We start from the raw sequence: 25,562 nt of genomic DNA on the forward strand, positions 1-25,562 counted from the left end.
CTACTGTGCAACATTAGAAATATAGCACGTTGCTATGCCAGCAGAATTGTCTGATATCTGTAAAGGGACTGAACAGTTTGTCCAGAAATCTTGTCTGTAGTCCCCAGCTGGTGGTGGCAGCAGGGAATTTGATAACTAAATGTGCTATGATTCTAGGAGCTCTAGCAGCCTGGGAGTCCCAAGGGTATGAAATACTTGGGTTTATCAAAGATAAGGACAGTCATCTTTGTTTTAGATTGTATTATGTTGTGTCCCTTCTCCAACCCCTTGCTTCCTAATGAAGTTGTTTGTATTACGATCTGGAAATTCTTGACCATTCAGTGTTTCTTAGTGAATGTTCTTTTGCACTTATTTTGAATTTGCATGTTGTTCTTGCACATATACTGATTTTTCATTTCCCTCCACAAGATTTGTCATGGTTGCTTTGGTCATACCTAATGACCAAACTACCTAAGAGTATACCTTTGCCATTTATAGCAGCACGGTATTTCAAAGAGGAGTTGCAGGGATGTGGATTTCATCATTCCTGTTTGAAAAAGAGATTATGACTTTTGACAGAAAGCTTTATAAGTAAGTGTGTTTTCAAGCCATGCAAACTCATAGTGCAGTTGAAATGTATGTCTTTCCGTCTGGCTTCTGGGTATGTTTATTGGCTCTGTTACGAAGAAGCCACTTGTGCACATGTTTAGGATTGTTTACTATTCAGTTTTAATAATTTTTTTCTGATTACCTAAGTAGTGCAGGTTCACTGAGAGAATTTGGAAAATAAATTTCCGGTGATTTATATAGCAGTAATCTCACATTTTACTATGCGATTACAGAATATTAGAAAAAAAGTGTTTAGGGATCAGCATGTCTAGGCCCTCTTTATTCAAATGAACAAATCTAGGCTCAGATGGTGGTAGAGACCTCCATCTGGGGAGAGATAAAGCAGAGATCATAATCCAGGTTTCTTAACTGCTAGTATATTAAGTATATTTTCGGGCAGAAGCAAAGAATTAGAAGGTTCAACATTTGATAGAACTTATAAGGTTTAAAAAAAGCAGCCACAATTTATTTCTCTCAATTTACTGTAGTATTAGTCTCTTTGTTATTTTTTTTATTGCAGTTGGTATTTGTTAATGGCATTCATATAGTAGCTTTTTTAAAAAGGAAATTAGGACACTGTGCAGAAATTATCTGTAAATATTATACAAACTGGTCTAACTGTATGAATGTTATTAAAGAATTAGGGAGAACTGGAAGGAATGCCCTAAGTTGAGGGAAACACATGAGAGAAAGCGGAGCACTGGCAGTGGTAAACACTCGGAGTCGATTTTAAAAATTACTGTAGAAGGGAAGATCGAACTTGACTTTCTCACTGTTCTCCCTCCTGAACCTTGGATTCTATACCGGGAGTTGCTGGACACATGTTTTAGTATATCATAACTGTGGAATGACTGATCTTGACTGATGTATGACATCAGGATATAAACTTCCATGTAAATCAGTTCAGTGAGGCTACCTCCTGACATTTTGCTTTGCAATATGGTGAAACAGAAAACAGCCCAATCTGTTGAATCAGAATGGATATGCCTTCAAATCCCATTGTGTGCCGGGTTCTTAACCACTTGGAATTTAAGTTTGTTTCTCTCCAAGCAGGTACATTATCTCCTGCTCACATGGGCTAGCATGAGGATTCAAGTGATTAAGCACTGAAAGGGTGTGTATGCATACAGCAGAGGGCTCCATAAATGTTAGTTTCCTCCTCTTTGTTTGCACAAAGGGAGCAGAAGCTTCCTGGAACAGCTTTCTACCTCCTTTTGCAAGAGCAAGTCGCATGACTTCCCTTTCCTTTCTTACTTTCTTCTTTCCTCAAATTTTAGTAGTTATTCCCTGCAGGTTATACGTGAGGTGAATGAGGTGTGCGAACTGGGGGACCGATCCTGGCCTCAGGGAGGGAGTTTTCCCTCCCAGGCACCAGACCTGTTGCTAAAGTACAGTGTGGTGAATGCTGTAAGACAATGGCTTGGGAGCCCAAAGGAGGAGATTGTTCTGATGCTCAGAGAGAGAAAAGAATGGGAGAGTCAGGCAAAGCTTCTGAGAAGCGAGGCATTTGATCAGAACACTAGAGTGAGTGGAAGAATTTGGATAGATGGGGGAAGGATGGGCTATTCTCAGAACGAACAAGGTAAGCAAAGCTGTGGGAGCGCGAAGGTTCAGGAGACTGTTGGTTGATTAAGAACACATTTGAGTGAGATTTGCAGAGGGCTGCCGGCAGCTTTCAAGTTTACCTGCTATGACATATCCTTCAACATCTGGACTGGCCCAGGTCTCATCCCTAGATTCATTTTCTCTTACCTGCTCTCCATTCTGCTTTAGGTCTTTTCTCCTGCTCCACTCCTATCTCCCCCTCCCCCTTGATGGGATACAGATGGGGTTTCCAAAATTCTGTATGTTCTCCTTGTCCAGGAAGACAAGGCCTACAGCCTTTTCCTTTAAAGGATTTTACCGCTAATCTCTCTGAGGAAACAGGGTAATTAAAATAAGAAACCTGAGGAATGTATAAGAATTCCAGAATCTTTCAAGTCCTTTAAGTCATGGTCCCTGATGTTTTCTCTCACAGAAACTGGAAGCATGTTTACTTCCTATCCTTGGTTTGATTCGTGTCTGTGGGACGTAACATGTTCCCTGCTTCTCTTAACCCTGTAGTTGAAGGACCATCTGACTCCTACATCTGCGAAGGTCCTTCTCTCCAGGATATTACCACAAAGAACACAGTGAGACGGAACAGTAATGATACAAGAAAGTGCCATTCTCGTGAGACATTTTGTATTTTCTCAGACTTCTCATTCCACAGCTTCCTTCTCCCTTTTTAAATTTTCAACTCACTAAATATTATCCCTAATATGAGTTAACTATGATGTAAAAACTGTTAACTTCATGCTAATTTCTATTAGAGAATACACATTTTATACAGAGAATAATGACAACTGAACATAAATACTCAGAGGCACAAGATGAAAATGGTAGCAGGTTTGTTTTAGCAGCTGCGCGGTGTATAATGTTTTGTTTTTTGCATTTCCCAGTGAGAAAAATGAGTGTGTGTAACTTTTATGATGGAAAAATAAGAGACTATTTATGTATTTATTCAATTAAAGTAATCCTGAGGATTTTGTGTTCTAGGCAAAAACTAATTGGAAAGCACAAATCGCTGTCACTGGTCCTTTCTGCTCCGCATATTTATAGAAATTCCTTTTGAGGTTATGCTTTTAGCATTTCCTCGAAGGAACCATCAGAGCTTTCAAAATGAAGTCAGAAATGACCTGATGAGATCTCTATTTTAGAAAAATAACTAAACAAATTGTGGGCTGGCCTGTTGTGAGTCCAGAGGAGGGAGACCAAAAGACTCCTGGCACAACGATGGGCCGCCCTTGAGTAGTGACAGTGAATTGGAGAGGAAGGAGCAGATATGGGAAGCAGGCACTTCAAAGTAAACAAATCCAAAATTAAACTGCCTTTTTTTAAAACTAGGCTTCCCTCCTCCTCCCAGCAAATCCACTTCTCCTCCCCTGTTTCATTTGTCAGTAAATGGCACCACCTTCCACCCTGTGGCCCCAGATAGAAACTGACTCCTCTGTCTCCTCATCTCCACATCCAGACCATCACCAGATCCCATTAGTTCTTTTCCCTAAATACCTCTTAAATCCATCCATTTCTTCTACTCCTTAGTTTAAACCACCATCATCTCCTGCCTGGATTTTTTTAAGGCATTTCTGGGCTGCTTTCTTAGGCTTTCATTCTTTCTGTCTGCCAGATCATTCTACAGAGTGGTTTTCCAAAAATCAAAATCTGATCCTATTACTCCTCTACTCTACTTCTACTTCTACTTTTGGGAAACAGCCCAAACTCTTTTAACTGGCTTCCAAGGCTTTGCCAGAGCTAGACCCTGCCTGCCATTCTTGTTTGATTTCTTACCATTCCCTTCCTCATTCCTGCTCTAGCCTTTGCCCTCTCTCAGACCTGTCCAGCACTCCAGCTCACGATTGCCCTCAAGTCTTTACACATACCCTTCTCTCCATCTGGAACGCTCCTCCTCCTCCTCCTCCTCCCCATTACCTCCTTAACTCCTTGACATCCCCACTAAACAGTATTATGTGTGGTGGGCCTGCCTGAACCCTTTGCTAAAATCTTCAGGCATCTCGGATATCCCATAGCATAACACTTATTATAGGTGTACTCGTTATATTTGCTTAATTGTCTTTGTTTCTTACTAGATGGTAAGCTGTGAGTGTGACCATGGGCCATGGCTATTTTATTTACCATCATATCTTGCTCAGTTGGTACATTACCTATAACGTTATGTGTTAAAATAGTTGACGTATTGGACAAGGGAGGGAGGGAAGATAGGAAATAAGGAAGAAAAGGAGAGAAAGGAGTGAGAAGAAAGAATAAAAACATTTTGCAGGTAGAGACTACACAGGTTGTAGTGACATTGAATGGTGTCATAGGAAAAAGTAGACTAGTCAAAAACGTTCCAAGGTTCGTTCATTGAGTAGCAGGGTACATGGTGATACTCTCTTATACTGGGATTAAAAAGAAAAAGGAGTGGGTTTCGGTGGCAGCATAATGAGTCCTCTATGAACATCTGGTGCAGAAGTTCAGTTGACAGTGGTAAGGGATCTCAGCTGGAGCTTCAGAAAGAGGTTTGAGCCCTATGTGATGACTCCAGTTATGGGAGTGGGTGAGATTGCCCAGGGAGAGTATATGGAGCAAGAAAATAGCTGAGCTAGAAGTTCTGAAGTTCTAAAGACCCTAACATAAAGAAAAAGAGATCCCCGGTGGCAGCTGGGGATTTCATGTCACATCCCACATCTCTGGGACTTGTAAGCCCCTAAAACAGTATGTTGCTCCAGAGCAGTTTGAAAAGCATGGCTGATTAGGTAACTTTGGAGGTGGGCAGGGAGCAGGAACTCCTGGCAGTAGCTTTCCATGATCTGTTTCTATCAGGAGATCCTTTGTATTTCTGACGTTACAGTGCGTTTATGATACTTGCTTTCTCTAGATTCTTTGAAGTTAGCAGACTTGATATGTTAACAAACACATTTTACTCCTCTGAATGTATCTATTTAAAATTTTATGTTTGTTAGAACACGCCATTTAAAGCTTACAGAGCTTTGTAGTATATGTGCAAATGTGAAAATATTTTCCTTCTCTTTGTTCCTGTGTTAGACTTGGAACTATCTGGGGAGAAATCCAGTTAAATATCAAAAAGATTCCTAGAAGATGAAATGATCCATTGTTCTTACGTCAGTGAATTTGTCAGTTTGACAGTCAGCTCTAATAACGTTGAATCTTTTGTAGGTGAAATGTGTAAATTGGATCATTGCAAAACTTGACCAGTTTTTACTAGTCTGAAACTCATCACAGTTTCCGATATTCACTATCTTTATTAACATGATCACAGTTCATATCTTACTGGGATTTTATACCCTTTTCCAGTGCTTTCTAAATTCTTTGTATTCATTCATTGGACAAATGTTTATTGAATGCATTATTGTGTCAGGCTCTGTGCTGGGCTCTGGGCAAACCAGCAATAAATAGTCCTGGACCCTGGCCTCAGGACATTTTCAGTTCACAGAACAGTGGATGAGAGAGACTTTATAAACAAGTTGTCACCCATATAAATCCTACTTATGCTTAAGAAGGAAAAATAAAGGGTAGTGTGGGAGGTGAGGAAGAGCCTAACTTACACTGGAAGGTAGGAGAAGCCTTTGTGAAGAAGGGAATTATGATAATGAGTGTGAATGACTAAGATGGTGAATGATAGAAAAGCTCCCCAAGGAGAAGGATGTGCATGGGCAAGGCCCCTGAGGTAGGAAGAGCTTGGAATCTTTTAAGGACTGAAGGAAGCTGGGTGTGACTAGAACAGTGTTTGGGTGGAGAAGAGTGGACACTGGAGGCCTGGAGGAATGAGTGGAGGCTAGAGCATGGTACAGGCCACAGGAAGAATTTTCACACTTACTCTAAATGCGGTGAGAAGCTACTGAGTGGGGTTGAGCAGAATGACATAATCTAATTTATCTGTTAAGAACATTACTCCAGCTGGCAGTGTGGAAAATACATTCAAAATAGCATGAATGAATGAATAGAATGAACAAATGAATAGAGTGAATGAATGAATGAATGAATGAATGTAGGGAGCTCAGTTGTGAGACTATTGCAGGTACATATTCTTGCCGCACAAAGTCTGTGGATGAGCAGTGTTGGTGCCACTTGGAAGCATCTTAGAGATGCAGAGTCTCAGACCCCAGCCCAGACCTACCAAATCATTCTGCATCTTGTTAAGATCTGAGAGGTGACTCATTTGCTCATCAAAGCTTTAGAACCACTGTTCTAGACAAGATAAGATATTCCTTTGGTTTAAGATGATTCCAGAGAAATTTGACAGACTTAAGATCTATTTTGGAGATAGAAATGAGAAGAATAGTAATGAATTGAGAGGGAGTCAGAAGTACTGAGGATGACTGGGGTCACTGCCATAAACACCTGGGGAGATGTAGATATCATTAATTCATTAGACAAATTAGCTGAGTACCTACTTAGTGTGAGCACCGTTCTAGACACTAGCAATACAGTAGTGTACAAGACAAGCTTCTTGAGCTAACATTTCCAGTCCGGGAAAAGGTAACACACAAGCAAATAAATTGACAGAATGTTAAATGATGATAAATGCTTTGGAGAAAGATAGGGTTAGCTCTTGATTTTTCCTCCTGAAAAAGGTCTTCCTCCCCTAGTCTTTCCTATCCATTTGCTCAAGGAATTATCTAGAAGTAACCTTTGATCTTCCTTTTCCTTTACCCTCCCTTACCCAGTTCGTGGGCCAGTTTTGTCAGCTTTACTTGCAAAACAAGTTGAATCTGTCTTTCTCCACTTGTACCTCCCTAATCTAAGCCATCACTGTCTCTTGCCTGGATTCTAGAAGTAGCATTCCAACTGGTTCCCAGTTTCCATCCTTACACCCTCCCTTATAATTCACTCTCCATACCTATGTATTAGTTCATGTCACTTCCCTGCTAAAAAATCTTGTAATGGGGGCTCCTAGGTGGTTCAGTCGGTTGGGCGTCCAACTTTGGCTCAGGTCATGATCTCACGGTTCATGAGTTCAAGCCCCACGTCGGGCCCTGTGCTGACAACTCAGAGCCTGGAGCCTGCTTCGAATTCTGTGTCTCCCTGTCTCTCTGCCCTTCCCTGCTTATTCTCTCTCTCTCTCTCAAAAATAAATAAATAAATAAATAAATATATATATATATGTAAATGTAAATATATATGTAAATATAAATATATAAATATAAATATAAATTATATATATATATATATATATATATATATATATATATATAAATGGCTCCCTATCGAATAGAATAAAATCCCACTTCTTCACCTTGACTTGTAAACTAGGTTGGTTAGACCCTACTTACTTTTATTTCTTTATCTTGTATATTCTTCTCTTGCCTACAACACTTGAACACATGGGCTGCTCCTCAGATATCCTAAGCTTATATGTACTTTAGGGGATCAGCTGTAGCAACTCTTCTCCTGGAATGCCCCTTCTGAAGTCTTGATAGCACTGGCTCCTCGTCATCTAGATCTCAGCTTAAAGTTACCTGAGGAAAGGTCTTCACTTCTAAATCAATGTCAATAACCACCCAGTTAGTATTACCTCACCCTATCTTAACTGTGTGTAGAGAACATCACTGCTTGATAATTTTCTTTATTTTGTTAGTTGTCTAACTATATGTTGCTGGCTTTCTACCTACTTTTCTAATCTACCTTCCAATCCTTCTGTCTCCACACTTCTGAAATGGGAGTTCCAGAAGAGTGGAAACCTTATCTGTCTTGTTCACTGGTCTCTCTCCTGACATGTGCCAACACTCAGTAAATGTTTGTTTATATGTTGAGTGGATAAACAATCAATCTCCTGGATACCAGTCTCTCCTCTTTCAGTATAGTTTGCATATTATTGCCATATTGTCCTTCTTTAAATATTGATTTCATTATATTTCCCTGAATTAAGGGTATACAATGGATCTTAATTGCTTGCTACTGTGTGTTTCTGTGTGTGCTTCATATCTCTGTCGTATTTATTAATTGGTAATCATTCCAGCCCTCTTAGTCTCTCTTGCATCTGTCATCTTATGACATATTTAGTGGGCCAAAGAGAAGAGAAAGATTCTAAGGTTATTAGAATCTATGTCATATAAGTTAGCAGTTATTTATGTACACTGGTGACTTGTCTTCTGTGCTCCCTGTGTATGTATCTTGCCTCCTTTTGAGAACTGTGAGGGACAACTTCTCATATTTTCTTTGTGAATTTGTTTATCTTAGAGGAACCGTCACAGTTCTTTGACTATGAGAATGCTCAATAAATACTCATTTGATTGATTTGAATTTCTGTCCTCTGTGCTTGTAGAATGCCTTTCTTTACAAGATATTTGAGCGTGTAGCAGAAATACCAATGCCTGCTTCCTTCTATTGGGGTTCTGCTCTTACTGCTTAGTGCCATGCATTTTCCTGATCTGCCTAATGATTTCCTTAGGATGGACTCCTAGCAGTAGGGGAGGAGAAAATTCAAGGCCCCATTTCCCTAAATCAATTTAAAACTGAGAGAAATATAATCCGTAATGTTGGGACTAAAAGCATGAGCATCAGAATCAGACAGACCTGGATTTGAATCCTGGCTGTGTGACCACGAACATGTTGCTTGGCTTTTCTGAGACTTGGTGTCTTGATTTGTGAAGTTGGAATAATCAAAATACTTACCTCATAGAGCTGTTATGGTAATTAAATGAAAGAACACAGGTAAATACCTAGCATAGAGCTTGGCAGGGAGGGTATAAGAAATCAGTAAGTGTTATTTATCGCTATGACTACATATGACTATGGAATTTAGCTTTTTGACGACTTCTACTCTTCCCACACAACTCACTTGTTAAAAGAGTCACATTCCGTTAATAGAGTATTCCACCTCTAAGAGAAAACTTTAAAATGGGGAACTAGCATGGGAGTGGTTTCCATTTTTAACAGTCTGTCTTCTACAAAAGGATGGCAACAACTCTCAGCATCAATAAGTGGTAAGGACATGAGGACATTCCTAACAAGAGCAGATATAGTTGAAACTTTTTTTTTTAAGAGAGAAAGAGTGCATAAGAGCTGAGAAGAAGGGAGGGAGAGAGAGAATCTTAAGCAGGTTCCATGCTCAGCACAGAGCGCCACGTGAGGATCCATCTCATGACCCTGAGATCGTGATGTGAACTGAAATCAATAATTGGACACTCAACTGACTGAGCCATCTAGGTGCCCCTAGTTGAGACTTATTAATAAACCTTGGTTATAATTTAGGTTTCCAAGGTTTTAAAGGACTGAAAAGGGGATAAAAGGAGAAAAATAAATGAGTGTTTGATTAACACCGAAGTACGGTGTTGTATTCATCTGTCTTTAAAAATCATACTTCTGAAGAACCACTGGCAAAATCGTTGTTTTTATACTTAGTTCATTGCCTTTGATGCCATTCTTCAAATTTGAAATAATTAATATTGTACTATAACATCTATATTTAAGTGTAAAACTGTAGAACAGAAAAAACAAGCTGTAGAAGGCTAAAAGTTATTATGAAGTTCCTTTTAAATAAAAAGAATGCGTTTAGTGTATTTTATGTAAATTAACCTAGTGTACTTAGAAGTAACTTTTTTAAAACCTTTCTGTCAGAAGTTGTGCTGTATTTGTTTGCTATATGTAAACATATATATATGTATATATGTATGTTTTCATTAACAATAAGCTGAAACAGTACAACTTTGAGAAAGTACATTTTGGCAAAAGATTCTTCTGGTATGTTTTACCTCCACAAAAGTCTCTTTTTGTTTAACGCTCCTTGTGTAATTACAGGGTGTAGGAAAGAACAAGATTGTTGACAGATTCCTTCACCTGCTCAACAGACCTCGAGAATACATTCAGCTGCACAGGTAAGAGTGTAAGACCCATAACCTCTTGAGATGTAGTTTAATTATTTATTTTTCTCCCAGTACAATTTAAAAATACTTTTTTAAAAGCCCATTTTATAAGCCAGTTTTATTTCTGTTCCTCCTGTCCTTATCTTTCTCCTCCTTAAAAGGCAATAAAACATGGCAAAATTTATTTTTAAAGTGACTAATGCTTTATAAACATGAATAAATAGATATTTTGTGGACAGAGAGTGATGAACATTACATTCTAGGAGCAGATTTCATCAACATAAAGGCCCTTAAATTGGAATAAAAATATTAGAGGCTAAGCCCATTCACTAACAGGAAGCTAAAATAGCTCACAAGGAGAAACAATATACTATATGATCTCAGGAATGAGGTAATAAACCAAAAATATAGAATAAGTTATTAGTCTCCTTGCCTTCCTTATAAACACTTTGTGGATTATTTAGTTTTGTGTGGTCAGAATGCTGGTTCAGGGATAGCTTTTAATCAAATAGATTTTCTTGACATGAATTGTTTTTACCTGTATCAGCCAACCTGCTCTAAGTCTTTCTAAAATAAAAGTAAGTAGCAGATCCACCAAAATAGAGACAGAGACAAAGAGATGGGGAGAGAGAAAGAGAGAAAAATAGAGAAATCAAGGAATATACCAAGTAATAAGCAGGTTAAAACTAGATTTAATTGTTATTTTAATCCCAGGAGATAAAACATATTGTGTAGTGGGTGTTACTCAGTTACTCACTTAAGCATCTGACTCTTGATTCATGCTCAGGTCATGATATCACAATTCATGAGATCAAGTCCTGCATTGGGCTCTGCACTGACAGTGTGGAGCCTGCTTGGAATTCTCTTTCTCCTTCTCTCTTTGCCCCCTCCCCACTCACACTCTCACTCTCTCAAAATAAATAAACATTTAAAAATATGTATGTATTGTGTAGTGGAAAAAACATTGGACTGAGTTGCAAGAATTAGTTTCTCATTTGAGTCCTTCCATTAAATAATATGTTCTTGGGAGAAAAATGTAAGAAAAAAGAAAGCAGAATTAATGAGTCATGAAAGAAAGAGAAGAGAACCAAAGTAAAGCTGAGAGATAGTAAAAAACAAAAAACAAAATCTCCCTCTTGGGATTTATACCTCTGGCTATTATGGAGATGGAGTAAGTGATACCAGATTAGTCCTACCATAGTAAAGAATTATAAAACTGCACAAGACTCACAAATACTGGGAAACTTACAACTACCTGGGATCTGTGAGCTAAACAAGTACCAGAGGTCCCACATGATTAGGAGCCTCCATTAAACACTCCTGGCATTCGGAAGATATTCTATAGAGTGTGTGCTTTAGAAGTAGAACCGGTCTATCTGTAAAATAAAAACTGCTTTATGCTCATCCTTAATAAGTTTAACTGGGTGTTGTATGGAAACCAATTTGACAATAAATTTCATATTAAAAAATAAAATAAATAAAAACGAAAAAAAGCCTTGAGAAAACAAGGATGCTTGCTATTTAGCAGTATTTTTGGACGTTTTTCTCATGCACAATGACTTTAAAAATTAAAGGGATGGATGTTAGGGGGGAAATGTCTTTAAAAGATCCATCTAATTCACAAGTACATTAACTGCCTAGCCAAACAAACTTCACATGAAATGAAGGAAGACTGTAAAATCCAACAATATGTAGCATCCATAATGTCAAGCATTCAATAGAAAATTACTAGACATACAAAGAAGCAGGAAAATTGGTCAGTAGAAATAAAACCCAAAATGACAGATGGTGGAATTAGCAGACAAGGACTATAAAACAATTGCCATAAATATATATTCAGGCATTTAAAGGAGAAAAAGAGTATAATGAGGGAATAATTAGGAATTCTCAATATAGAAACGGCAACTCTAAAAAAAGCAGTCTCACATATGAGCAATCTGAGTCTCAAAAGAAAAGAGAAAGAATGAGTCAGAACAATATTTGAAGACATAATGGTGGAAAAATTCCCAAATTTGATGGAAAGCATAAAATCACCAATCCAGGAAACTCAGTGACTTTCAAGTAGGATAAACAGGAGACCTCAACAAAGTACACTATATTTAAATTGTTGAAAATTGGAAGACAAAAATCTTTAAAACTGCCAGAGAGGAAAAAAGACATATTACAGGGGAAAAAACATATTACAGAAGGAAAATGATAAAAATGACTGCTGATTTTTCATATGTAGTAAATACAAACCACAATTCAGTGAAATGATTATTTTCAAAGTGCCAAAAGAAGAAAAAAAAGTGAGAAGTGAGTGTCAAATAGTGTGTTTGGGAAAAAAAATCTTTAAAAATAGATATTTTCGGGTAAACAAGAGCTGAGGGTATTTTTTCAACAGCAGACCTGCATAATATAAATACATTACAGCGCAGCATTTTCCATGAACATAGATACAAAAATCTGTAAAGAGTATTAAAAAATCAACTTCCAGAATATATAAAAAGGATAATACATCGTAATCAAGTGAGTTTTATCCCAGGATTGTAAGGTTGACTTAACATTTGAAAATCAAACAATGTGACTCATTCAATCTATAGCATAAGGGAAAAGCTATGTGATCATCTCAATCATTGCAAAAAAAAAAAAAAAGTATTTGGTAAGATTTAATACCCATTCATGATAAAATGTTGTAACACATTACAAATAGCAGGAAACTTCCTCAACTTAAGAAGAGACATTTATGAAAAACCTGCAGCTAACTTACATTTAATGGTGAAAAGCTAAATGCTCTCTTTCTATAATGGGGGAAAAAGCAGAGATATTCACTATTCAGCATTATGCTGCAGGCCCTAGTCAGTGCAATAAGACAAGAAAAAACTAAAGCTAAAATACATATTTATTTATTTATTTATTTATTTATTTATTTATTTATTTATTTTTCAACGTTTATTTTTGGGACAGAGAGAGACAGAGCATGAATGGGGGAGGGGCAGAGAGAGAGGGAGACACAGAATCAGAAACAGGCTCCAGGCTCTGAGCCATCAGCCCAGAGCCCGACGCGGGGCTTGAACTCACACACCGCGAGATCGTGAGCTGGCTGAAGTCGGACGCTTAACTGCGCCACCCAGGCACCCCTAAAATACATATTTAAATGAAAGAAGTAAATTGTCTTTATTTAAAGATGACATGATTGTATATATAGAAAATTCTAGGAAATCTACAAAAAAAAAAGCCATCAGAATAAGCGAGTTGAGAAAGATCACAGGATACTAGGTCAATGTGGAGCATCAGTTTTATTTTTATATGATAGCAATGGACAAAGAAAAGTAATTTTTAAATATTATTTATAATAGGATAAAAACATAAAATACATAGGAATAAATTTAACAAAATATGTGCAAATTTTAATTTGCTGATTTTAATAGGGCATAGCAAGGCCATCTCAATCCCTTAACTTGCATAGGTCACCTGCATAGTTTTGGAAAATTTCTAGCCTATTCCTTCATCTTCTCATGGTTCTTCTTTCTATGAATAATAACTTATATAAACCTAGGAATTTCAACTCACCTTTTTAAGGAATTTACTATGTTAAGATTATAGAACTATGTGTTTTAGGGGATTTAGAAAGGAATAAGAAACATGATTTCTATCTTTAAAGAGCTATAATACTGTCCTTGTTTATAGTTATTTCAATATTTTATGTTCCCCTGAATCTGAAGAACTACCTTTTCCCCTCATCTTTAAGCTTTAAAACAAGTTTTTCTTCCTACATGGACAAAGTTTGAAGAAAATAATGAAAGAATCAAAGTTTGACTAGTTTGCTAGTTCTCACCTGAATAACTTTTGTTTATAACATCACAGTTCTAGTTTTTGAGCCTTAAAGCACATGGCAAGACCCATATTTTATATTTTTAAGGATGATAGAGTGAGCATTGCAGTTGTTCATTCTTAGAATTTGTGCTATTTTATTTTGGTTGCATTGTGTTTAGTTTCTACTGTTTAGTGGTGCTCTTAAAAATATGTAATTACTTGGAAGTTTTAATTAGTGTATATTCCCATGCCACTTAAGCATACAATGTCAATTTGAGCAAAAACATATGAATTTAAATTTTAGATTTTAAAATAAGCAGAAAGCCAACTTATTTTAAAGATGACATCAAAGATTGAAATTGGCTCACAAATTTATGCCCCAGAAATAAGGAAGTCACTTTATGTGAGAGTCCCTTTGTATGATGGGACAGTTTTTCCATTTCTATATATTGGACACCAAAATACTTTAAAAGAAATAGGCTGTGTTAGACTGAATTATATCAATTAATTTTGATTGTGAATTATGGAGGTTACTTGCACAATCAGTAAAAAAGAAGACAAAGAAATAAAACAGGTACTTAGTAATTATTCCTGGGTGTATGTCATCATCACACTGATTGTAAACAGGCCTTTGTTTATTATTCATTATCTTCAATAGTTCTAAGAGGTTTTGATAAATCTTATTTTTCTAGGAATTATTCATTGTCTTCTAATTATTGGTATAAAGTTGTTATAATATCATCTTATGATATTTTAATGTCCTTAGGCTCAGTAATGATATCTTCATTTTTATACCTGGTATTGGTTACTTGCCTTCTCTTTCTTTTCTTCGTGATCAGTTTTTCCAGGAGGTTGTCAATATTATTGGTCTGTTCAATCAACCAACTTCTGGTATTGTTGAACCTCTTTTGTGTGTTTCTTTTCTAGTCAGTATTTTCTGATTTTATCTTGATTATACCCTTCCTTTTATTTCCTTTAGATTTAATCTGCTTTTCTGTTTTAAACTCTTATATGAATGTTGAAGTAATTGATTTTTTACCTTTTATTTATATATGTTTGAGGGTATCTATCTTTGGGTCTCCCTTTGGCTCTCAGTTCTTTCATCTCTGATTAAGAAAGGTAGACAAGGTAATTTGTAGCATCTTTTAGCTCTATATTCCAAAATCTTTGAATAAGCAAGAAGAAGATGGTATTCAAGGTACTTTAGAAAGTTGGGAAGATTAGCGGTGCCTGGGTGGCTCAGTCAGTTAGGTGTCTGGCTTCGGCTCAGGTCATGATCTCACAGTTCATGAGTTCAAGCCCCATGTTAGGCTCTGTGCTGACAGCTCAGAGCCTGGAGACTGCTTCAAATTCTGTGTCTTCCTCTCTCTCTGCCCCTGCCCTGCTCATTGTCCCTCTCTCTCTCTCAAAAATAAATAAGTCATTTTTTAAAAAGTTCAGAAGATTAGGGAGAGATACCACATGCATTTTCTGCCTACAATACATTTTATACCTATTTTTTGTCTTAAGATAACAAATGATCCATTAATAGTAAAGAATTGTATTCTGCTTATTTGTGTTCTGTGGTAATTTTGACATTGGCCACATAAATGTATAGATGTGTTATCTATGAGAAAACTTTCTAAGTTAAAAAATGCAATAACAATTTCAAAGCCTAATATTGTATAAATTTTGTTGATAGCACCCATTGCTACATTACTGACTGATGATTTATTATAAATAAAATATCTACTCACTGTAACAGGGACTCAGGTATCTCTATTTGGCAATATTTGGTACCGAATTTGTTATATAAAGTTGGAAGTAAAAACTCTCCATTTTTATTTAAAATATGTAATATTAATGGATTTTTATTAATTAAATTTGACATTCTCACAAAGTTCAATGTGGGGAGTTTTTTCATTATACACAGCTTTGGGGCTATATTTGACATAAAATTTAAAGCCATAAAATTGCTTTAAGAGAAACATATGTTTTAAAAGACCTAAAAATAGCAATCAAAAAAATATCCTGGACTTCTCTGATCTACGGGTGACCTACATAACATCTTTACTTTGTTTATTTTAGATTCCTTTTAATGTATTTGTGCTATTACCATCTAAATAATCAGTCACATTCAATTTAGTTTATAGATGCCATTCCAACAAAATTAGTTATGGGCCACTCAAAACATAATCTTGATAAGCAAAACCATCACCAAACGTACATGAATAAAACCTACAACCCGTGTATTTTTTAACTATTACCACCTTATGTTTTAATGATCATATCCCATAAAATGAGGAAGCTGGACAATTTAATTCATGTCTTTAGTTAAAATCAGGATGTTGTCCTGAGTATGATTTAGGTAATTTAAAAGATTAATGGATATAATTACTTTTACGTTACGTATTGCAAATAGAAGAGACTACATGGCTCATATTTGTGAAGTACATCTGTTTACTTGTTTTTCCACAATGTCATGTTACTTTGATGTTCAAGAGGACACTTGATATGTCACCTTTTGTAGCTCTACTTCCTCTGTGGATAAAAGTACACTTCTATGTTAAGAATTATCTTAAGGCTTTGAAATACTTATTTCACCAGGTTTTTTTTTTTTTCATTTGCTAACTTTCATATATGAAGATGATGGCACAGGTCATCATTAGCATGACCTATATGCTCTTGGTTATTTTTTTTAATAGTGATGCCCATTGTAAATATAGAGTTCCCAGGTTCTCTGTATAGTTCAAACTTTTTTAGTGGAATCTTCCTCATGTATGCTCACCTTATTTCAGACTGGACCATTCTATGTCCTACTCACAAGTTTTGAACTTGCATCCATGCCTGTCTTTATTTTGTCATCGAAAATGCACTGTGTTTCTCATGGGGCGCCTGGGTGGCTCAGTCAGTTAAGTGTCTGACTTTGGCTCAGGTCATGATCTCACAGTTCATGAGTTTGAGCCCCACATCAGGCTCTGTGCTGACAGCTCAGAGCCTGGAGCCTGCTTTGGATTCTGTGTCTCCCTGTCTCTCTGTGCCCCTCCCTTGCTCACACTCTGTCTCTCTGTCTTTTTCTCTCTCTCTCTCCCAAAAATAAATAAATATTTTAAAAATTTTTGATAAAATAAGTAAAATGCACTGTGTTTCTCTCCTAATCCTTCAGATTTGGCCCAGTTTTACTTCTACATGGAATCTTTTCTGATTTGTCATTCTGGGTGTAACCATTCCTTCCTTTGAAACTCCATAGTATGGACTAAATGTGTACCATTGTGAAAGAAAGAACGTGAGTTTCAGAGATCAAGTCCTATCTTTACCATTAACTTTTTGGTGGCCTTGAACTTCTTGAGTCCTATTTTCCTTACTTATCAAATTTAAATAATAATATTTCAATATTATTATTACGGATAATATTCAATAAGATTATTATGGATGGTTGTGAAAATTAAAGGAGAGAATGTATGGAAAGGAGCGTTCACATGTCTGACATATTTTAGGCACTTAAATATGTAGGCAAGATAATATTAGTTTCTTGCTACATGCCCCACTTTTTTTTTTTATCTCACTCTGATTTGCATTATAGTTAATTTCTATATCTCATTTCCATCCACTCTATTTTCCCCAGGCAAGCCTCCCCATCTAAATAGGGAATTTTTTGAGGGCCAGGAGTCTGGTTTATTCATTAGATATTAATTCATTTATCTAACTTGTATTTATTCGATTCTTACTGTTTGTCAGTGGCTGTCTTAGCACTGATGCCCTATAGATGATGATACTGATCTTGACCTAAAGGAGCTTGCTTGCTTGTCAGTGGGTGAGACTACAACATTTGCCATACAATGTTGAATATAAGCTATGAAAAAGGCACTTGCAGGTTCTGTGGGAACCTTGAAGAGAGGTGCCCAACAGTCTGTGTACCCATGTGTGATATGGGAAGGTGTCTGGAGAAGGTGGCACTCAAACTGAGTGTGAAGGGAGATGTAGGAGTTTTCTAAGTGTAGAGCAGAGCATGGGACATCATGGTTATTAAAAACATACTATCTAAAAGCCAGGAGGTGAGAGAGGCAGCATGGTATGGCATGGGTTGTATGTGCATAGATGCAAGAGTTGTTGCCAAGAGGAAGATACGGGCACAGCATAATTGAACATGTAAGACTTATCCTCAGGCTGAAGAAAACTGAATATGACAGTATAAATTTAGAAATTCACAAAGTCCCAGAGGGAAAATAGATGTATCGACAGAAAATAGAAGAACTGAAAGCTTTTCTAAGTCTCATAGAAAAAATTATTTTTGAGCCATCAAGCCATCCTTAGCACTGATAAGAGCATTAGAGAATTGGAGGCACGTCACATGTCAGCTGCTACGCAAAACCCTCTGAGATACTCCTGTCTCACCCTACCCATTATGAATTTGAAAAAGCTATTTTAGAAGCTGCTATTTTATCAGCAGTTGGACAGTAGTTCTCCCACTAAGAATGCCTTCTGCTGCCTCTTTTTCACTAAAGGATTTATGTCAGTCCCTCCAACCTTTCCCTGTAGATCTTTAGGCTTGTAATAATTTTTTACTCTTTTCCGGATGATCTTCAAATCCACTTATATTTCCATATTATTTTGGTTTCTTTATTTAACAAATATGTACATAGCAGCTACTCTGTACTGAGCATTGCTGTAAACTCTTTTCAGATTGTAACTCATTTCTGCCCACTGCAACTCTACAAGATCAGTACTATTCCCATCTCTGTTTTGCCAGTGAGGACACCGAGGCACAGAGAAGTTAAATAACTTGGCTGAGGTTACAGAGTGGGCTTCTTACAATCTGGGGTCAGCCATGTGTTCTAATCACTGCACTGTGTTGCTTCTTGACTTTGTTGTGCTAATCAAATAGTATTTTAGTGATGATAGTGTTTTAGTAAATTCCTTACTAAAGTACCAACCATGTGGAAAACTGTCATACAAGTCTTACTTTCTAGCCTTACTTTCTTACTTTCTAATCCATGTATAGACTAGCTTGATTTTTTTAATTCTACCATCCTATTTCTAATCCTTGCTCAACTTGACCCCAAGTTCTTTCCTTTGGCCAGTTTTCCATATTTTTCCATTTTTTCAATAGTAATCTCTTAATGAAATTTCTTTTTCTGTTTTCTTGACCACTTTTCCAGATTATTAAACTGACTTTGCCTCCTCATCACACCTCCCCTGGTGATCATCAACCATCACCCAGGTAATTCATAAAAACATTAACCAAATTAATTCTCGTGGCCTTTTTTTTTTTAATTTTTTTTTCAACGTTTATTTATTTTTGGGACAGAGAGAGACAGAGCATGAACGGGGGAGGGACAGAGAGAGAGGGAGACACAGAATCGGAAGCAGGCTCCAGGCTCTGAGCCATCAGCCCAGAGCCTGACGCGGGGCTCGAACTCACAGACCGCGAGATCGTGACCTGGCTGAAGTCGGACGCTTAACCGACCAAGCCACCCAGGTGCCCCAATTCTCGTGGCCTTTTACGTGATGTCCCTTCTGGGCCGACACTGCTTCTGACCTCTCGTGCTCCTGCCGCAGGTTGAGGGTTAGAGAGGTGGCTGAGTCAAAGCTGCACACACACCCCTGAAACTAGGAGAATCAGCGACCAGCATGCTCTAGGCTATTTTGGAAGAGAAGACTGTAAAGAAGGAGGAGCTTTCATTTCTACTTCCTAAGTCCCAAGCTAAATAGCTTGAGAACCACCAGTGCCTTGTGCATTTTTTCTTAGTTCTGTTCCATCCCTTGCCATTAGAGAAGAGCTACATTCCGTTCAAGTGTTATGTACTTTTTTTAGATTGAGAAAAACTTTAAAAATCCAAAAAATGTAAATAGAACTATGTAACACCTACCCAAACTTACCCCTGAGATTTAACAACTGTTAATATTTTTCTCAAATTTGATTCTACTCTTCCTTTTACAGAAATAAAACACTGTGATTAGAGCTAAAGTCCCCTTCAGCCACCACCCCAATCCTATCTCCCCTTCTTCAAGTCAATCACTAATGTCAATTTAGTCTATAACCTTCCAACCCTTTGTGGGTGTTTTTCTTTTAACTTGTAAAAGACATTTTTGTTAAGAGAATTATTATCTCACACTTACTTCCATTATAGAATTAGTGATACTCTGATGGGAGAGAGATCAAAAAAAGTTTCAGTCCTTAGCTGTAATAAAAATCAACTCAAGGGGCGCCTGGGTGGCGCAGTCGGTTAAGTGTCCGACTTCAGCCAGGTCACGATCTCGCGGTCCGTGAGTTCGAGCCCCGCGTTGGGCTCTGGGCTGGTGGCTCGGAGCCTGGAGCCTGTTTCCGATTCTGTGTCTCCCTCTCTCTCTGCCCCTCCCCCGTTCATGCTCTGTCTCTCTCTGTCCCAAAAATAAATAAAAACGTTGAAAAAAAAATTTTTTAAATAAAAATAAAAAAAAAATCAACTCAAACTTACAGTTGTTTCAATATCAGATTCTCTGAAGATGCTTACCGTCACATCCCAACCACTTAATCTGCTCTTCTCTCTTTGGGCCTCTCCAGCTAGCATCAGTGGCTGGTTTCTCACAGCACCCTGAGAAGCAGGGAGAGTGAAGAAGTATCTTGAGCTGGTGCCTTATACTTCTCACCAGTCTTTTTACTTATTAAAATCTAAAATGCTTCATAAAGCGCGGCTCCTTATAAGGAAGGCAGGTATTGCTGTGGCCAGACACTCCAGGTGACGCCAACAGTGACAACATGAGCAGACGGGGCTGGCATGACATGTTTAGATTAAGTAAGCCAATTTGTGTCTCACTGGGATTGCTCACTTCACAGCAAATTAAGTAATTTCTATTAACTGAGATGTAGCTATAATATTTCATACAGGAAGAATGAAGAACATCGCTAGAAAAATCTTAAGAATTGTTGTTTGCATTTTTACATCATTCATGCCTTCAGGCCGTCAACAAATATCTAGGCTAGGTATTCTAGAACCAGAGCCAGAGATGGAAATGTTTGTGTAAGTAATTTTAGAGGGAGAGCTTTGAGGTAAAACTTGCAGGGAGGCCAAGGAGTTAGGATACAGCTGTGGAAAAGAGAGGTTTTAGGCCATCTGGCCTCAGCCAGAGAGCTCTGGAGCATGAATGGCACTGCTCAGCTATCCCATTTGGAAGCAAAATGGGCCAGCCTTTTTTGCCCCCATATCAGTAAATCATTGGTTACGGGCTGTCCCCTAGGGGAGGTTAAGGGGGACCCTCTAACTCCCAGGCATTTCTGGGCAGAGTAGCTCCCCAGTGGTGGAGGGCAGTTCTTTGGAGAAGGGTGCAGCTATGAGTTGTCAGAAGTCATGCTGCAGTAGCCGGGGGCCAGGTGTATTTGGTGGTAAAGGAGATCTGTGCAGGGTGCCAGTGGCATATACTGTAAGGAACCTTTGCTGAGGGACAGCACAGTCCATAGCACTGTTCTAGGCCTTGAGAAATACAGCATTGAACAAGACAGCTGAGGTCATTTCTGTCATGAAGCTTTCTAGTGGTAATGAGGAAATATGCAGTAAATGACACAATAAACAGGGAAGTATCAATGCTGTGAAGGAAATTATGTGAAAATGTTTTAAAGGCTGATGTGATAAGGAGTGAATGGGTAAGCTTGGCATCAATGACCATCTTCATAACTGTGGTGGAATTTGCAATAAGACATTCCAGCATGTCAGTAGCTTTGTCTGTTCTAGAGATTCAGTGGATGAATTGACCCAGTGTAAGATGAATCCATAAAAGATTGCAGATGACCGTGAGCTGTGAGAACATGGGCTAGTGATAGGTTGGAATAACACTCCAGCCCAGCCTGAGGTCCCAGGCCTAGCTAGGGTCTGACCCAGGGTGATAGAATTAGAGGAAATAGGGTACCAGGGATACTGATACCAAGGGGAGTATTGGTGTGATAATCAGAAAATGGAGAGAACAGAGGCAGAAGTATATGCAACTTGTTATGAATACCCAAATATCAGATTTATAACCTCTATGGGCAATACCAGTGAGTCATGTGCCTTATCCCCTGATTAGAATAGGAAGTCAGGAACTGAGCAGGGCTGAGCCTATTAGCCAAGTGAAACTGAATAAAGCAAGGGACAGGACTACAAGCTTTGCACTCCGTACCAACAAAGGTGTCTTCTGTATTATATACACACACGCATTCTGAATGTGAGGGTTTTGTTTTATTTTTAACCAACCGTCAGGGGCAGTAGCATATAATTGGATATCATTTTCCACCGAGGACTTCAGTTCTGCTGCTGCATCACTGGAACTAGTAGCACTTTTTACCGGTTTCTGCTCATAACTGGTTAAATGGCAATAATGCTACAGTCCAGGCTATGAGTATGTTTTCAGATACAGTTTTTAGGAATGCCTTGTGTCAAAAATCAGAAACCATTTGTTATACAACTGGTCTAAAATAAAATGGAAGCCTCACATTTTTGAAGGAAAGCATGAGTTTGGGTAACTTCTTTGAGCCCAAAGCTTATCAGACAGTTATAAAGATTAAATGATATATGTCACATGTAACTAGGACAGTGCCTGGTATGTGGTAAGGAGCCAGTTAAAATTAAACCTCCTGTCTGTAAGTCTGTATCATCTTCTATCCATATATAGGTGAGAGCCACATCTTCTGCCCCTTCTTCTATTCTTAGCTTTAGATCTGCATTTTTCTTTTACAAATATCCACGTAAGTATCTCTGGGGCATTTCAAATCCAAAATATCCATCTCTTCTTACCAACTCTTCTTTTTCAATGTTCTCCAGCCCCCTTTCTAGACCTGGTTCATGGCAGGTGTCAGTAATGCAGTGTTAATTATGGAATTGGTGAAGGAAAGAATAGATGTTTCCTCTCTGTGCTTACAGAGCCCTGTATCCAGTCACCTGGCCTGTAAGCCCTGTACCTTTTGTCTTTCCCTACTCTTCACCTTGACAGTCATTCATTATGAAATCATGTCTTCATTTTTTAAGGTCTCCTAAATATCTTCCTCTTTTCCTTTCCCACAGCCACAGGCCATGCCTGGACTATTACATTCGTTTATTTTCCTGCACTCCAGAGTTGTAAACAAGTCCTTTCAATTCCATCCTTCTAATAGATATAGTATCTCCTTCCCTCCTTCTCTGGGCCATAATTCCATTCCTCTTCTCTTGCTTAGATTATTGTGGCAGTCTCTGGCTAAGAACTCAGCCTCCAGTCTATCTTTCTTATGTTTCCCGTTGTTCCAGCCAATGAAGTTGATAACTTATTGTCCTGCTCAGAACGCTCTAACCCATCAGAACCCATTGCCAACAGCATCCAGTCTGTACTCCTTAGTTTGAGCCTCATCTGCTTCACTGGTCTTACTTCCAGCCTTTTTCTCCCACATACTTATGCTTAAGCCAAATGAACTGCTTATGATTCCGAGTATCACGTGCAGCTCTTATAGCCTGGAGTGCCTTTCTCATCAACTCTGCCTGGGAAAGTCTTACTTAACCTACTTTTAACTAAGCAAGCCCTCGCATAATGGACAGTGGTTTTAAAGACTCTTGAAAAAGAACTCCAGTTTGAAAATAGTATTAACAATATAAGCATAAATGAAATGAAACCGACAGAAAATTATGTAAGTAAAACCATCAGATGGTGCATCTGATTTGATTGAAAAGAGAAAAGACTCTGGAGTAAGGTTACAGAGGACACCACACATGAATAATATTCTCTTCATAATGATTCAAAACAAAACATTGCTGCAGAGAAGTTGAAAGTGGACTTACACGAAATCCTACAGGATGGCACCAGCTTGATACCATATTTAAAACCAAGACTTTTAAAATAAAGCCATGGGGCACTCTGGTGGCTCATTCAGTTAAGCATCCACTCTTGGTTTCAGCTCAGATCATGATCTTGAGGTTTGTGAGTTCAAGCCCCATGTCAGACTCCGTGCTGACTGTGCAGAGCCTGCTTGAGATTCTCTTTCTCCCTCGCTCTGTGTCCCTTCCCCATTCACTCTCTCTGTTTCTCTCTCAAAAATAAATAAACTTAAATTAAAAAAATGTAAACTAAAGCCAGAATTATTTCAATATCTTGTTATGAGATAGGAACTAACAATGAAAATCTTTTATACTACAGTCTCACTTAAAATTTTATTGTAAAGTATTTCAAAGATCTGCCAAACCTACACATTCGTCTCTTACAAAGTCAAGAGGTCAGTTTGTTGATGTGTGTTAAACGACGTCAGAGAGATGCCTCATAAACAAATATTTTAAAAATGAAAAAAAAATATTTAATTTGGTCCTTCAAGGTAAAGGTCATGCTCTAACAGTAAAGTAGAAAATAATTACTTTAAAAAATCTCTGGAGAGAGCATTTTAAAATCAGATGTTTATAAGTGTTTCAGTTGCTAGGCTTTTTTGTTGCTGAAAATAATACATATCACCCTGTGATATTGTGATATAATAAGAAAAATATATTTCATCTTCATTCTCATTTCTGCCACAAGAGCTTCTAAAACCCCTGTAATTTCCTGAGAAATAAGGGTATCTTTCTGTTATGACACTGATCTTCTTTCCCAGTTCTAAAACCCTTGTAATCTCTGGAGTGAGAAGACTCTTTTTTTATGCCAATAAGGTAACTCTTGGGGCCCTGGATAGCTTCAGACTGCCCCCCCCCCCCCGTTTTCCTCAGGAAACCATATGATTGGAGGGTTGGAACTTTCAGCCCTGCTCCCTAGCTCTGGGGAGAGGAAAGGAGGGGTACTGAAGATTAAGTTAATCGCCAATGGCCAATGATTTAATCAATTGTGTCCACTTAATGGAACCTCTGTAAAAATCCCGAACAGTGGGGTTTGCAGGGCTTCTGGGTTAGCGAATACGCTGAAGTACTGGGAGGGTGCTGTGACCAGAGAGGACATTGGTCCTCTCAATGCACAGCCCCTCTCGCCCCATTACTTGCCTTCTGTATCTCTTCCTTTTGGCTGTTCCTAAGTTGTAGCCTTTGTAATAAATCAGGAGTAGTACGTAAAGTGCCTTCCTGCGTTCTGTGAGCTGTTCTAGCAAATTATGGATCCCGAGGAGGGGATCGTGGAAACCCCTGACTCAGAGCTGGTCTGTCAAAAGTAGGGGAGGCCTGAGACTTGGAATTGGTGAGTGAAGTGGGGACAGTCTTGTGAAACAGAGCCCTTACCCACTGGGATCTGTGCTAGCTCCACCGTGTAGTTAGTGTCAGAATTGAATTACCTTGTAGACAGCCAGCTGGTGTATGCAGAAACTTAAGAGATTGTCGGGTCTGGAAAACCCACGTTCGGTGTCAGAGTGCTGAAATGTAGAAATAGATCATACAGTCCTAAAAGGTCTCTTCTACGCGCTAAAACAATTTGAAATACAATTTCCTCAAATGATTAAAAGCCTTATAAATGAAGATTTTCAATGATGTTTGAACCCATTGGTTCAAAATATAAAATGTGGCACTGATTTGTTTACCAAACCACTGATAGACTTCAGGAAGGATGGAAATTCCCAAGCCTAATAGTACTAAAATCCTTTGTATGTTTGATAAATGAGTGAAAAGTGTATGTCGTGCTATAGGGGTGCAGTGAATGCTGCATTTCTATTTGGATCTGTAGATCTTTGTGAGCTCATTTTCAGCTATAATAACCATTAAAACAGGCATTGAAATAAACTGAACTTAGGATTAGACCTTTTAATCACACATATAATAATAAAGTATATCAACCACTTTGTTCTCCCAAAAATGTCCTTTATTTTATTTTATTTTATTTTATTTTATTTTATTTTATTTTATTTTATTTTATTTT

General features: G+C 37.9%; 1 protein-coding gene across 2 annotated transcripts in view; it reads left to right on the forward strand.

The window, feature by feature from the left end:
* VWA8 (von Willebrand factor A domain containing 8) overlaps window positions 1-25,562 on the forward strand; it is a 369,166-nt gene that overhangs the window by 181,136 nt on the left and 162,468 nt on the right. For both annotated transcript variants that reach the window (XM_040448547.1, XM_040448546.1), the window contains exon 21: window positions 9,928-10,004. In XM_040448547.1, the coding sequence (XP_040304481.1) occupies window positions 9,928-10,004 (77 nt within the window). The remainder of the gene's footprint in view (window positions 1-9,927; window positions 10,005-25,562) is intronic.

This window comes from Herpailurus yagouaroundi, unplaced genomic scaffold (genome assembly GCF_014898765.1).
Source record: "Herpailurus yagouaroundi ecotype Mexico unplaced genomic scaffold, PumYag 197, whole genome shotgun sequence".
Lineage (NCBI taxonomy): Eukaryota > Metazoa > Chordata > Mammalia > Carnivora > Felidae > Herpailurus > Herpailurus yagouaroundi.